Source organism: Pagrus major, chromosome 12 (genome assembly GCF_040436345.1).
Source record: "Pagrus major chromosome 12, Pma_NU_1.0".
NCBI classification, from domain to species: domain Eukaryota; kingdom Metazoa; phylum Chordata; class Actinopteri; order Spariformes; family Sparidae; genus Pagrus; species Pagrus major.
Genome location: NC_133226.1, coordinates 1,595,662 through 1,612,152, shown reverse-complemented (window position 1 = coordinate 1,612,152; position 16,491 = coordinate 1,595,662). Strand labels below are relative to the sequence as shown.

The following is a 16,491-nucleotide window of genomic DNA, read 5'->3' as shown; positions in this document are numbered from 1 at the left end:
GGAACTGCCTTCATGGTCACAAGTAGATTCTAAGGGATGATCTGTAAATATTTCAATGGATTGGTGTCAGCTAAAATAAACAATTTCAAATTCTGAACCTTTCTTCACTGAACTTCACAGTTTTTGTAAGTCTGCTAGTTTTGCTGCTCTCTTTTAAGGCAGCCAGGGTTGGGCTCCAACAGTGTGAGCATTTTGCTATGTATTTGGCAGCAAACATTTTGAGACAAAATAAGCATAGGTGCAATAAATAACATCAATAAAGGCTGCATTCAATTTAGTTGCATCAGTTTCAGATCCCCAGTACTGTGAATGCTGGCTCAAGCTAGTCATGTCTTCCTGGAACACTAAAATGGAATGCAGCAACCATTACTGTTATCAGATACATCTGTGCCTTCTCTACAAAAACAAGTCAAAATGTGTGCCATTAAAAATGACTTTCTGTTATTTTGTGAGTAACTTGAGGGCAGGCCAACAACAAACTTGGCTGTTGTCGGGTTTGTGTGCTCTCTGCAAGCCAGTATCTATACTCAGCAAAAGGTCTTCAGTAAGAGAAGAAGCTCCACTGTGTGGCATCACTGTACAAGTGTTTTTGTAGTTTCGACTGCTCTAAGAGAGTCACATATCTTCTCTCTTGCTGATCGTGACATGTCAATTTTAGGAATCACAGCCAGCAAAGCTTGAAAACATTGCTTGTACAAAATAAGGCTAGCAAAATGTAGTAGTCTGTGTCGTATATTCTGTGGCGATGCTCAGACAGCTCCTTATATACCGAGCTTGTTTTGGTCAAAAACTTAATTACCACACATGATTCACATCAAAGAGGGACAGATAAGAAGAGAGGCCTCTTCACCTCTGACCCAGGACTTCCATGACTCCGCTAAACTTAACATTTTATACCTGTTACCTTGACCACATATTGTTCAAATCAAAAGGAAGGGACAGATAAGAAGAGAGATAAGAAGAGAGGCAAGAAGAGAGGCGCCCCTTTACCTCTGTCCCATTCCGTGTCAGCAATCAAGCTGAGCAAGCCATCAGCAGGTCCAACCTGTTTACAATGTCATCAACCTCTTACCCCTGACCAAATCATCTCCAGGTCAGGAAGGCCCCAACAGCAACTAACATTCCAATATGTTTTCCAAATACTCATATTAATATGCTGCATCTAACAGCAGACACCTCATCTGCAGCTATTATTTTCATGTGTCATACAATCATCATTTAGGTAAAAAACTATATATTGGAGTTGGAGTTGACATATACCCAAAATTAATGGACTTGGATTAAGATTGGGACCAAAAAACTTGATCCTTAGCCCAACTCCGGCCTTAACATTATCACTAGTTGCATTTCCATCCACCTTTTCTTATTCGCATTTTCAAAAATTGCGAATAAATACTTGGATGGAAACGCCAGAAATTTGAAAAAAGGCAGTAAATTTGCAAAAAAGTTTTTACGCTTGGAGGGGATGGATTTGTCAGTGTATCGATAAAAGGAAAATGCGACTTTTTGTTATGGAAACAGGTTTTGTGAATAAATCATGACTAACCCGGATGTGACGTCGTGGTACAACGTCCCAAAAGTCCTTCACCCGGTGACGTTCCCAAACAAATGGAGAATGACGCGGTCTCCCTCCAGCAAACTCCGACAGCACTTGTAACATTAAAAATCTTCTTTTCCTTCTCCTCTTCAGGAGGGTTTTGTAGGCTGTGAACGCTGACAAAATTGTAGCTAATGTTCTCCCAAGAGCCGACAGGTTCACCAGTAAATTGTCCATGATGTTGAGTGTCAGCTGAGTGTCAACTGTCAGCTGAGTGTCAACTGTTGTCATGGATACATTCACGCTCTCTTATGACGTAATCTCACGGCGCACTCCTCCTCTCCCAATAATCGCAAAACAATAACAAATGGAAACGGGCATAAATTCGCATTTGCTTTTTGCGCATTTTCACAAAATCCGCTCTTAAATTCGATACATTTGGATGGAAACCCAGTTATTTTAAGGATAACATCACTCTAACGACACCACAACAAACTATAATGCCAAGGCAAGACTATTACAACATTGTAACACTGTAAAAACACCATAACAACATTCTAGCACTGTGAGCAAAACTCTACAACACCATAACAACATTCTAACACTGTGAACAAAACTCTACAACACCATAACAACATTCAAACACTGTGAACAAAACTCTACAACACCATAACAACATTCTAACACTGTGAACAAAACTCTACAACACCATAACAACATTCAAACACTGTGAACAAAGCTCTACAACAACAACATAACATTCTAACACTGTGAACAAAACTCTACAACACCATAACAACATTCTAACACTGTGAAAAAAACTCTACAACACCATAACAACATTCTAACACTGTGAACAAAACTCTACAACAACAACATAACAACATTCTAACACTGTGAACAAAACTCTACAACAACATAACAACATTCTAACACTGTGAACAAAACTCTACAACACCATAACAACATTCTAACACTGTGAACAAAACTCTACAACAAAACCATAACAACATTCTAACACTGAACAAAACTCTACAACAACACCATAACAACATTCTAACACTGTGAACAAAACTCTACAACACCATAACAACATTCTAACACTGTGAACAAAACTCTACAACAAAACCATAACAACATTCTAACACTGTGAAAATGCTACAACAACACCATATTGGCACACGAACACTGTGCGACGACACTATAAAACCCTTCTGATAACTCTGTATTTTATCCATTAGCATCCAGCACAAACAGCAGCAGCCAGCGCCAACAGCAGCACACTGAATGTGACTGATAGCTGGGGATCTGGCTCTGTTTTTCACTGCTTTCATTAAACTGCTAACAGGAACCAGCTAATGAGCCGGGCCGCACTCATTATTACGGAAAACAACACACACATTCGTTATCCTAATCATGTAATCATGGCCACTGCCCTGTGGAGTCTCCATACATCACCACACTGTGGATATCCATCAGAATCTAACTGCCTCCATTTGCAAAAACAAAGTTTAATGGGGCACATTGGCACAACATATTTTTTCTTTTGAGCTTGTCATGTGTCCAACAACTGCCAACTTTCATTTTTTAAACTGTAAAAATCAGGTTTATATTCAATACTAAAACATTAAAGAGTAATAAACACTTTTGAAACTGTTGTCACCAGTGGACTTTTTGCCTCAGGAAATGTAAAATTAGACTTTGAGATTTAATTCCAAAATCCTTAACAGCAATGAGGCTACAAACAGCCAGAATCTGGCAACCAAACTGACCAAGAGCTGCAGGTTAAACAAGGTTTGAATTTGTATATCAAGATTATTGATGAATATCAAACACCAACCAGTGATATTGGAAACAAATCTAGAAATTAATGAAACTTACTCAAAAGATTTGATTTTTTTCTTGGCTTTTCACTTCTTCAGCTTTTTTCAGTATGTTTAAGTATGTACTTATTTACATATTTAACAGGGTAAGCAACAATCTCTAACCTCTTTCCTAACTGCATGTTCAGTGTTCAGGGTGTCTGGGGTTAATGCTTGACAGACAGCCACTGAACATACAGTTAGGAAATGGGATGCTAGACAGGTAATTCTTGTCTCTTTTGTGGTGTGATCAAACAGTACATTCATCGTGGCCCACTGACCTCCTTCCCTCCCTCTCATTGTCCAGCGGGACTTCCAGGGGGTGTGGCACGGGGAGACAGCCAAGAACAGGCACTTGGCCGTTGGCGCAGGTCCCAATGATCTCCCTTCCTCTTGTTGTCCAGCGGAGAACCAGTGCCACAAATTTTTTTATTATTATTATTTTCTAACTGTATATTCAGTGGTTGTCTGGTGTTAATGGGTTGTACTTATGTTTTTCTTTTGGTTGCTTTGTAAAAACAACCTGCCTGCAGCAGAGCTTATGCAGCAGGTTATGAAGGATGGGAGAAGGGCCTACGAGATAGGTGAGCCAGATCTATTGGGTGAGTCAATAAAGCCATAATAAATAACCTCCAAGGCACACAAATCAGACAAATGAAAAATCAAAATCAAATTCGTGGCCCATTTTTTTTAATTTTTAAGATTTTTTGTATGACATAAACAAATAATGAAATAATGAATTTCTTTTTCATTTTCTCAACTGAATATCAAATGAACGAATGATACACGCTCTGTGTAAGTAAACTGTTCACCTTATCAAATGTATTTAATTTGCAGTTGAGGCAGACAGATGGAGGGATGAATAAATAAATCCAGAGTGCATTCACAAATCCCTGCAGGCTTGTCATGATGAGAAAAAACCTCTGTTTGAATTCACTCTGAAATGTATTATCAGAGAGCATTTAATGGGGAGAAATTACAGAAAAACAGACTGAAAATCTTCAACACCAGACTCCACATGTTTATCAGAAATCCTGGAATTACTGAGAAGGGTCATCCTGAGCACGTAAGATTCACATCAGCTTTACATTCTGGATTATTTTCAATTGATTTCCTTTATTTTTCCCTCCTTTCCTTCCTTCCTTCTTTCCTTCCTTCCTTCCTTCCTTTTTTCTTTCTTACTCACAGCTGTTTTATCCCATGCCTTGTTTTTTTCTGCCACCATTGGCACATGGTGACTAGGTCTGCACCATCCGCTTACTGATTGACAGCGGATTATAGAAAAATCAGTCAACTCTCCAGAGAAGAAGCACTTTAATAATATTCACGTTGCGGATTAATACATCCTGTCTACTGTCAAATTAGTTATTTTGGCATCAAATGATGATGATGTAGACGTTGTTAATGTGTGTTACACTAGTAACACTAGTTTAGTTTTGTTTTGTTTTATTTTGATGAAGCTTTTTGTTGCTGCTTTGAGCCACTTCTCTTTTTTCTGAGCCACTAAGGGTGAGTCACAGGTGAAACCCAAAGTGACACTGAGATCGATAAAAGAGGGATGGATGGTATTATATGCGATTTTTGGAAAGCATGGGAGGATGAAGAGGTTGAAACATAGTAAAAATTGTTTTAGTGCCGTACCACCAGACTACAGAGCCGCTTCTTTCCTCAGGCTGTAAGATTCTGACGGATGTTAGGAAATACCATGATAACTATATACTATACACCGATCAGGCATAACATTATGTCCACCTGCCTAATATTGTGAAGGTTCCCCTTGTGCAGCCAAAACAGCTCTGACCTGTAAAGACATGGACTTAAGACCTCTGAGGGCGTCCTGTGGTGTCTGGCACCAGGGCGTTTTATAGTGGATCCTCTGGGTCCTGTATGTTGGGGGGAGGGGCCTCCATGGATCAGACCTGCTCCAGCACGTCTTACAGATGCTCGATCAGATTGGGATCTGGGGAATTTGGAGGCCCGGTCAACACCTTGGGCCTTTTATTGTGTTCTTCGAGCTGTTCCTGAGCAGTGTTTGCAGTGTGTCAGGGCACATTGTCCTACGTGGGGTCCACTGCCATCGGGTAGTGTTGTTGTGATGAGGGGGTGTACTTGGTCCACAACAGGGTTTGGATGGGTGGTGCATGTCAAGTGGCATTCGCATCCTCAAAAGAGAATTTCCCCATTGTGGGATTAGAAGGGATTTTAAAATTTAAAAAAAATAAAAAAAATAAAAATGAATGCCAGCACCCAAGGTTTCCCAGCAGAACATTGCATTGTGATGAGATGATCAATGTTATTCACATCACCTGTCAGTGGTTTTAATGTTGTTGCTGATCGGTGTATATCGCTGATGCTTATGTAGGTCATATAGAGGCATCAGCTTTAGATTGAGACTGTTTCATCACCAGTTAAAAGTTCCTTATGGTACGTTTAAAGTGACCCCATATTATAAACTAAACATCACACATTGGTTCTACTCATCCAAATGATAATGAAACTTTTAGAAAATAATTGCTGCATGTTCATTAGAGCTCACACAGTTGTCAGTCCGCTTTTATTGGCCATTGATTTGCACATCACATGTGTTCATTGACTGGCTATTGAAAATATTTATATGAACCATATTGGGGTTTAAAGTTTAGTATGCCAGACCTAACATGAGTTTTAATTCTGTTTTACCACCATATGTTTACATTTGAGTTTGGGCTTGTAATTTGACTTCAGGCACGAACAAAAAGTTCATAGTGCCTGAAAGAAGTTCTAAAAGATCTCAGCAGCATGTTTCCATGGCACCAATTTCACATGTCAGAATTCAGCTATTATTGATCAGATCCCAGACGTGATATACTGAAGACTGCTCCTGTTTATTGTAAACATCATGTGATGTTTGCAGGCAGCCACTGTTGGGAGCAGAGTGTAAACAGAATATGAATGTGATGTGAACACAGAGAGATAGACTCAGAGGGGACACTGAGACAAAGACATGAAAGGATGGGGAAGAGCGGAGAGGCCCAGCTGGAAGAAGAATGAAACACCGGAAGGTTAATTTGCAGATTCTCTCCTGAGAGTCGAACAAACAACAGCTGCTTCTGTTTGATTTCAACTCTCTCCTCGCACAAAAAATACTTTCTTTTGCTTCATGAAAGGTAAAAAGAATCTGTTGTCTGATAAGCACCACATTCAAAGTCCTATATATTAATTTGGGAGAGACAGCCCCAAGGTCTCAAAAGAAGGTATTTCTCACATTGTGCACTCAAGATAATAACATCATGCTCTTAATATGACTTTTCAATCCTTTACTTACCACAGGAATAATGAAATAATGACAGAATCAAGTCTATTCATCACTGCTAAAGACCCAAACAGATGTTTCCTCTGATCGTTTCTCTCAACAAATCCCATTCTATCCATCATTTTGTCACTTTCGTCATTAGACTTGCTATTAAACTGGCATCACAAGGACGAGAACAGGATACATTTCAGAGAAAGCTACTCAAAGTTCTTTAGGTTTTTATTTTGTGGCCCATATAGGCCACATTCAGACTGACTATACTATCAATCATTTTGAATGAAGCCTGTCTGGTGACAATGCTTGAGTGCCAAAGCAGGGGATAAGTATGTAAAGTATGCAGGGTTGCCTGGAAGAAGTTGAACCACAACACAACACTGCCATGGCCGATCAAATAGGTGGAAGCACACAGCCCTGGTCGATTACTTTTACATCAGCCTGGTCAGTGGCCCTATGCTTCTAAGTCTGATGCTGTAGTTTCCCCTTAAACATCACTTCTTGAAGTGCAGTATTGTGAAGAGCAAGAAAAGTCCCAGCTGGTTGGATGGGTCATACACTGAACTTCCTTACCACAGACTGGGGTTCCTGTCCTATTTGTAACCAAGAGTTAAGAGTGATTAGTGTTTAAGTTATGTTACGTAAGTTAATGTATGTAAATTATCTTACTTACTCTACGTGCACTGTAAAAAATGTCAGTAGATTTTACGGTAAAAAACTGAAAAACTACTACAGTAAAAAAAACTTAAACTTTCAAAAGGTTAAATAAAATTTTTAGAACAGTGAAATACTGTTACTATACATATCAGTCAAAACTGTAATTTTTACATATTTTTCTGGAAAAAATACATTGCTCCACTGTTAAATACTCTTGCACTCTGTTTATAACAGAAATATGCTGTAATTTACATAACCGTCAATACTGTAATTTTTGCATCCATTTTTTGTAAAAAATGCAATTTGTCACTGTTAAGTTTACTAACCTTGTGTTAATAACAGATATACGCCGTAATATATAACAGCTAACATTGTAAATTCTGCATTTATGCTCTTGGAAAAAAAAATAATTAGTTTGTGGCCGTTAAATGTAGGCCACTCTGATTTCCTAATATTATCAAGACATCACAGTTCCTCAGTCATCACACATTTCCATCTTCACATTTCATCAATCAACTCGCAAGAGTGGACAGATTCAAAGGTCTGAATCGAGGAAAGTACTCTACTTTTTTCTTATGTGCCTATATGCTGTTTTACTCTTGTTGTTTTGAGATTCCCTATGACACTTCAAAGACCAACATGTGCCTGTCTTGGTGGGAACCTGGGAAAATATTTCAAGGTCTCCCTTGAACTCTGTCACTACTGTCCCATAAAAACAAAGACATGTTAATGTACAGCCTCACTGGTTTACCATTCCTTGACCCACACTAGTGGCTCTAAAATCCAGTTCAACAAAGTTCAAATTAACATGGAACAGTCTCAACAGGCAACAATTTGTAGGACCTGTGTAAAAGTATACATTTTTAAATATTTAATTGCACATTTTGGGTCACGTTAGAAAGGCATCACATTTCTGGCTGAAATAATTAATTTTTACAGTTGTCAAATGTGAAAACAGGTCAAATTTGGCCTGAACAATCAAGTGTTTGCCCAGTTAAATAATCAAGTTGCTAGCCAGTTTTGGCCTTTCGGCTGCCAATTTCAAAAGACCATATTATCTATATAGATTACAGCCATATCACTAGCTAACTAGCTGGTTTACTGAATTATTGTATCATATGAATTGTATTGTATCATCAGTTTGTGAAATATAAAATTTTTATTTTTTTTTTATTTTTTATTTTTATTTTTTTTATTTTATTTTTTTTAAATATAAAATTATTTATAGGACACAAATTTGATATTTTTTCATGGCACTCAAGTGCAGTCTATCTTTTTTTCTCCTCTTTTGTATTTTTTAAAATATAACTGCCATATTACTCAACATTTAATCACAATTAATAATTGGTACAATTTTTTTGTTAACAATGTTATGTTATTGAGTAGGATTGAGTACTTATACCCAGCCCTAGCAGGTATGGAAGATGCTTAGAACTGAAATACATTTTCAAAGTTGTGGCGCATGTCATTAAAAAAAAAAGATCTCAAGATCAAATTTTGTGACTATTTCATATACTGTGATACTGGATTGGTTGTAGTGCCATGGTGACTTTAAAGAAGACAGGGTTAAGTCCCAGGGTTAAGATAACTCTACGCAAATGTGTTGTGGGAAAAGCCCTAAAGTGGTGCATGATTGCAAAAGCCAGTTAAATTCCTATTACGAAAATAATAACTCAGCATTTTTAGTGTTTGCTTTTTTGGTTTTGTTGCAACCTTTTCATGTCAAGTAGGCCTAACATTAATTGTATTTATTTATTTTTTGTAGGGTAAGTCGCAAAATGAAATGGGTTGTAATTAATATATGCATTTCACATTTGAGTACAGACCCTTTTTATATACAGTCTATAGTACAGACCCTGGAAAGAAAGGCGCCTAATTCAAGTAGTAATGTTTGCATCTCCGCCTCATTGAGCTCCACGACGATTGTGCTTGCCAGTTCTGCTCTACTCCTAAACAGGAAGGTCGAATCAAGTTGTACAAGGTAAACATTTTAATGACCAAAATTACTTGGCTACTTGGCTCAGGAGAGTCGGTCTAAAGTCCAAACTCATCATCCAATCACGGGACTCCTTTGCCATTGTTAAGATTGGACGGAGGCAAATCTGGGTCGTCGCTGTCCAATGTCAGATTGGATAGAGACCAATCATGCTTCGGCATCACATTGGAGGGGGGCCAATCATGGCACTTCTTTCTGGTCACGTTGCTTTTGAATGACATTGACCCACTAACGTCTCCGTCGCGAAGTGAAGCAAGCGCAAACCTACTTCTGATTCACAGTAAGTACATTCAATGTTTTTATTTTCTGATTGAATGGTCATACATATATTTCCATTCGTCACACTGGCTAATTTTATGATTTCTTTGGCGAGTCATGGCGTTTTTCAGCCGTCACAAATGTTACTACATGTAATAACGCTACCGATATCACAATGAATGGAGACACTTGTGTATAACTATATTTATATATTTATAATATTCTGAATATTCTGATTCAAATAATGTATCATTTAGCTAAACATTTAAATTCGCAGATGACCTGTTTCATGTCTTTCTTGCGGTGGCTAAGTTTAGATAACCTGAAGCTTACATATGAAAGCTGTTTATGTCTACAGATACAGTAGTCATGTCATTACAGTATCTGAAAGCAAAAACGATGAGATAACGTGACCTCTATTGATCCTACACCAGTAACTTGTAATAGCAGCTCAAGAGTCAAAAGTAGAGGAAAAGAGCGATTGATTGATTGATTGATTGATTGATTGATTGATAAAATCAAAATAAAGAAATGTATACATGATATACACCTCTCACTGACAGATATGACCATGGTTGGATAATTGCACAGGACAAGTGTGCACATCTTTGTAATATAAAGATAAAATGCTGTGTAGCATTAATCAAAAAATATAGCCTCTAAATGTAGTAGCTGCACAGAGATTGGAATTTCACAGGACTTGCGCACTTGTTCAGCACACTATGTTTATGCTGTGATTCATAGTTGTAACTACTGTTATTATTTCCATGTTGTCTTCAGATGATCTTCAGATCTTCAGATCGCCAGCTCTGGGGTTTCCCTGCTGGAGGAGGCAACAGACCAGCCCCAAGGCAGCGCAAATGGCATGATCTCTACCAGAAGGTAAAGTATAGCAAAATATCCACCTATTACTCATGACCATGCATATCACTAGATGAGAAATAGTCATTCTGATGGTGCAGATAGTATTAATCTGACCATGGACTGTACACTGAGTGTCTCCCTCCAGGCTGAATACAATTCTGATTGTTTCAGATTGAGAAATGCCCCATGCAGGCCCGTGGTCAGACCACCCTCTTTAGAGGGCTCATGGCCTCTAGTTGTGGATTTCACACTGTTAAGGTGAGCTTTAGAAAAATTACATCTCGAATGTCTGTTTACATTGCTGTTACGCTGCTGCTGTTACAGCACGTCATAATGCTGTTGTTTTAGCAGCCTGCCACTCAGTCTCCTGCTGATGTCCAGCCTGTGGTCTCACTCTCAGCCCTTGGTGCGACTGATAATGCAGCCCAGCGGTCTTTCCTGCGCCCCCCTCCAAGTTTAGCTATTGTGAATATTGTCGCAGTAATTAATGAATGCCACTTGACACGCACCACCCATCCAAACACTGTTGTGGACCAAGTACACCCCCTCATCACAACAACACTACCCGATGGCAGTGGACCCCCAGCAGGACACTGTGCCCTGACACACTGCAAACACTGCTCAGGAACAGCTCAAGGAACACAATAAAGGGCCCAAGGTGTTGACCGGGCCTCCAAATTCCCCAGATCCCAATCTGATCGAGCATCTGTAAGATGTGCTGGAGCAGGTCTGATCCATGGAGGCCCCAAGTCCATTAATATCCATATATTGCCCAGCCGTAAGCCGACACTACTGATTTTTAGTATTTTAGTAGTAAGTATTTTGGTGATGTGAAATACTGTATACCGTTATGATCAAAAATTTTATTCAGGAAATATATTATTCAAAAATATTGTGATATACATTTTTTAAAATACTTCTCACCACAACTTTAGTGTCAGTGAAACAACTTTTGATCATATAATAATTGTTATCTCGGCTCTCTCGCTGCAACCATGCTACGCCCTTGCATCAACAGCTACAGGATGGGACAGGAGGAGGTAGCACCTTAGAAACATCTTGACTAATTAAAAACACTTTTATGCCAATGGACATTTCAAAACCTTGGACTTCTATCTGCCTATGGACTGAAGTAGTAAGCCAGGGTATACCTGGTAATTCTATACAAGCATATTGTATGACCAAACCGCCAGTTCAACTTCAGTAATCTTTATCATCATGATCATCTGTAAGTATCATACTGAGCACTCAAAAAAAATGTGCTTAATGTTCATGATCTTTCAGTCATTAAAATATTACATACAACTTTTGCCTTGTATGTATTTTACATTGACGTTTTTAGTAATGTTATTTAACCAAAGGTCATATGGTTTTTACCAAAACAGGCTAAGAGATGTGTTTTGTGCTAATTATGTGGAGTGTATTAAGATTTTAGATGACAGGTTTTAGACATTCAGTGCAAGTAACTAGCCCAATTAACAGTGAAAACATTACATTGCATAATACATTTTACATTAACAGTCATATTTAATGGCAAAACCTTCTATTTATTTAACATTTTAAGGATAAAGTAATGTTCTATATTACAGACTGATAAATGCACATTACAACACTATATATATATATATATATATATATATATATATATATATATATGGTATACTAGTTTATACTAGTTTTAAAAAAAGAAAGGAAAACCTTTTTTAACCCCATTTTACAATAGGAAACCGGCAGCTGTGGTTGCCAGAATTTTACCGTAATAAATACAGTAGGCCCTTTTCTGCTATTACGGCAGAAGGATATTAGTACTGCTGATTTTACAGAAAAGGTCGGAGTTTAAAACCATATTTTACCCTATGAATGCAAGTTTTTACCATATACAAATTGTGCTGTTTTGCCATATAATTAGCATAAAAATCATGTTTATTATATGGCAAAACAGCGTTTTTTAAATAGTATTTTTTTTTTTATTTCTACGGTAAATTTTGGACTCAAACTTAGATTAACGTTTGTTTTTTTTCAGTGTGACTTGACTTGAGTTACGTCACTTACATAACTTCAGTAACTTCAGTAATTTATATACAAGACTGAACATATTTATTTTATCCCAAAAAATAACCAAACTGCGAATGTTGACACACAGTCCAAAAGGGACAATATGTCATCATATGCGACTTTTTCTGTCAGTAAGTTATATTTTGAAGGTCTAACCAGATGATGCATATTACGTATTATTGCTAACTTGACTGCAGAGCACCGCATTTAGTGTGAAAATGGGCTGAACATGAACACTTTCTTTCTACTTTTCTTTTCTTTCTATGGTTAATTCATTTTGTAAATGCCCCTTTAGATAGCCATTTTAAGGCTATTAGTTTGTACCAAATAACATTCTAGTAAAAAAACATTAAATAACAAGCAGTGTCCAGAGAACAGACTGGAGGAGAGAAGATGTGTTACCTTATTTTGGATGACATCCAGTTGAGTATCCTGGCAGAATATTAATACTTATCTTAACATAATCCTTTTATGGTAAAAAATGTGGTGTATTCTGTTGTTTGTTATGGAAATCATATAATACTACAGCAAACATATTTTAAGGTGTTTGCTTCTAACCAAACCAGCTGTTGTTCAGGTGTTTGAATGCATGAGTAGTTTCAGTGTGAATGCACCAGCTGCTGAGAAGCAGTCAGACAATAAATACAAACATATTTTATTCATGAAAACCTCCTGAAGCAAACAGACAGCACTGATTGTATATTTCATGACTGCATTTGATTCTGGATGTGATTCTCTGTCCCTGAGTGTCTGCAGACACAAGGTTTTCTGTCAGCAACTTGGACATTTCTTTATTCTATTTGATTATTTTTACGGTTTTGGGGATGTCGGGCTGTTAACAGTTACCTGGTGGATTTTTTTATTTTTATTTTATCCTTCCTTCTGGAGCTTTGAGAAGTAACACAGTTTCTTTCTTTTATTTTACACACAACACTGAAGCTGAAGGTGTGTGTTGGAGTTATATCCTTTCATGTGAGGACCTTTGTGAGTTTGGAAATTCAGGACATTTAGTTCAGTCCTTGGTTATGGTATGCAACTGTTTAGGGCATTCCCTTTGCGTAGTGTCAAACATGTGATCTCAACATCCCTGATTCAACTCTCTCTTCCTTCATTTCCTGTCACTTCTCCACTGTCACTATCAAAATAAAAGCAACAAATACTTGTGTGTTTGCTTACCCAGTACGCTGAGCTCTGCATTTGCAGTGATGTTGTGGTTCTTGTTGGATGCTGTGCAGCTGTAAATGCCAGAGTCGTCGTCAGTGACACTCCTGATGATCAGATTACTGCCCGCCAGAAGAGAGAACTTCTTATTCCTACAGAGAGAGAGAGGACGAGTGAGCCACTTTTCTTTCTGCATGTTTGTTTTATCATTTGATAACTTCGATTCAGTTTTAATGTCCTGCAGGGCTATTTATCCATCTAGACTGTTTTGGTGTGCCTTGGATAGTTTTGATATCAGCCGTAGAGATGCCCGCTCTCTCATACAATCGAACTAGATGGCACTCAACCTGTGGTACTCAAGGCATAAAAAAACTCAACAGCAATGTCTCTTTCCAGAAATCATGACCTTGTTACTAAAAATAATCCACAGCCCTTGTTGTGAGCATCATCTACAAAGTATTTTGTTTCTGTATCACCACACATAAGGAGGATAACTAAGCTAACTAAGTTAGCTAACGTTACAGCTCTGCCAAAGAGAATGTGATTCATGTTTACATGCCACTCTGGCATCTGTTCATTGAGCAGATGCACTTTTCCTTGTCTGCATTATTACGTTGTAGTTCAGGAGAATTAAAATAGTTCCTACATGAAACTGCGGACAACAAGGTCTTTTGGTGCTTCGAGCACCACAAGCCAGAGAGAGGGCAGACATCTCTACAGTCGATATCTCCAAAACTCAGCAACTCACACCAAAACAATGGATAAATAGCACTACAGGTAAGAGGACAATATGTATTTTTGATTTTGGGGTGAGCTGTCCCTTTAAGCTATCTTTGATACTGAAATAATAAGTTTGGTTTATTCCATATTTTTTTCTACAAATCCTACGAAAAGACCAAAACCAACAATGTGTTAATCCTTCCCTCACCTACACTTTCCGAAGACACAAATCTTAAAAATGGTTCACACATACATACTGTCTATTCATCTTTGAATAACATTCGTTTTTTTTCCCAGTGCATTTGGTGGGGACTATTTTGAGCAGTGGATGAATCCATATTTGGTGCTCTTGTGAGTATTTAGAGCTCCAGGATGGTGTATGTGGGCTTGAGTCAAAATAAATTACACTGTGTGTGTTCATGGTAATGAAGGAACATGTCACCCAGTACAAAAGTGTGACTCAGTGGTGTCTTTTTACTAGTTTTTGGACAACAATGAATACACACATAATACTTGTTGGTAGGAAACATTCATTGTTGGTTTGGGTCTTTTCATGGGACTTGGTGACTATAAAAAAATATAATATATGATCACTAGAGATACAATTGGGGCTCTAGTAGGCCACATTACACTCTCTGTAGACACTGTTGGTTACCATGTGAGTTAAACGTGGATTATCCAAGGATAGTGTGAAATATAAACACATTGAAGCAATCAGACAGACCAGCTCTGGATCAGTTCCTCTCCTCTCCTCCACTGGATGCTCGGAGTCGGGTATCCAGAGGCAGAACATTCCAGCACGGCATCAGCTCCCAGTAGAGCCGTTACTCTGGACGGGCGCTGGAGGAACTGGAGGTTCCGGCTCACCCCGGGTTCTTAGAGACAGAGACAGACAGAGAGGAGGGAGTTAAAAGCTGAAACATGGCCCATATCCATGGACATAACATTGAAAAACAATGGTTTGTGATTAATCTTCTGCTAACAGCCTCCCCCCTTCTGATTATAGACTTTCAATCAAATGTTGAACTTGGCTGTAGGAATTTGCTCCCTTAGTGAGGTCTAACACTGATGGTAAGTGATACTGAGTCACAATTAGTGTTCCAGTTCATCCCAAACGTGTTGGTTTGGTTGAGGCCAAGGCTCTGTGCAGGAGAGACATATCTTTTTCTTTTCCTGTGTACCCAGTGAAGTGTAATCGCAATAGACAGCCATTCTAATAACAAACATTTACATAATATTAGGGCTGTAATGATACCATCATTAATATCATCACGCTGACGCAGCGGATTGTGAGCCATAGGTTAGGTGAAGCAGACAGGAAGGATGGCAGAGCTGCGGCATGGCAGCCCACCCTGCAGACAGCCAGCCTGCTTGTTCCACCTAACAAGCCTAGAGTCACTCTTGCAGCGAAAAAGCAGCTCCGGAGAATGGGTGAGGAGGTCGGACTGTTATTACAGCTCAAACGTAGCCAAAAACAGACATCACCAGAGCATCTGTGTACGCTTACAGTTTGGGTCAAGCACTGAGAATGAAGCCAACCAACCAGAGGCGGAGTAGGGCGGGTCTTATGAGAACAAGTCTGTCTTCTCTAGCATTATGATTGTGCCCTCAAACAGGACAATACAATGACAAGGAGACACAGGAAAGTGCATTCATACTGATTTTACTCTTGTTAGATCCATGAACTTTACAAGCAAAATAGCCATATGATAGGTTGGTAGATACTGTCACAGTCCCACAACGGTATTGCAGTTTTTTTTTATCAAGATATCGTGAAATTCATAATATCATGGCATCCCTACCTTATATGTATTACTAAGTTATGCACTATAACTGTATGTACGATCAATCAAGACAGGCCTATGTGCAATACTTAACTAGTGTCTGTGCAGGAAACCAGAGAGAAAGTGACCTTTAAAAGTTACTGTGTGTAGCTTCTAAATTAATCTCTGTGGTTTGTACTGCAGACATCTGCATTATTTTATTGTTTCATAATGTTCACTTTCAACCACAAAGGAGTCGTGGTAAATTACCTCGATGAAAATCCAAGATTTCCTGATTTTGTTGCTTCATGATAATTAACGGCATACTTTTT

The 16,491-nt window shown here is 38.4% G+C and overlaps 1 protein-coding gene across 1 annotated transcript in view; it reads right to left on the bottom strand.

Moving 5' to 3' along the window:
• Positions 1 to 16,491, bottom strand: part of dcc (DCC netrin 1 receptor) — a 245,377-nt gene that overhangs the window by 194,627 nt on the left and 34,259 nt on the right. Inside the window, exons 4-5 of the mRNA XM_073478346.1 lie at positions 15,121 to 15,271; positions 13,692 to 13,828 (exon numbers count right to left, since the gene is read on the bottom strand). Coding sequence (XP_073334447.1) covers positions 13,692 to 13,828; positions 15,121 to 15,271 — 288 coding nt within the window. The remainder of the gene's footprint in view (positions 1 to 13,691; positions 13,829 to 15,120; positions 15,272 to 16,491) is intronic.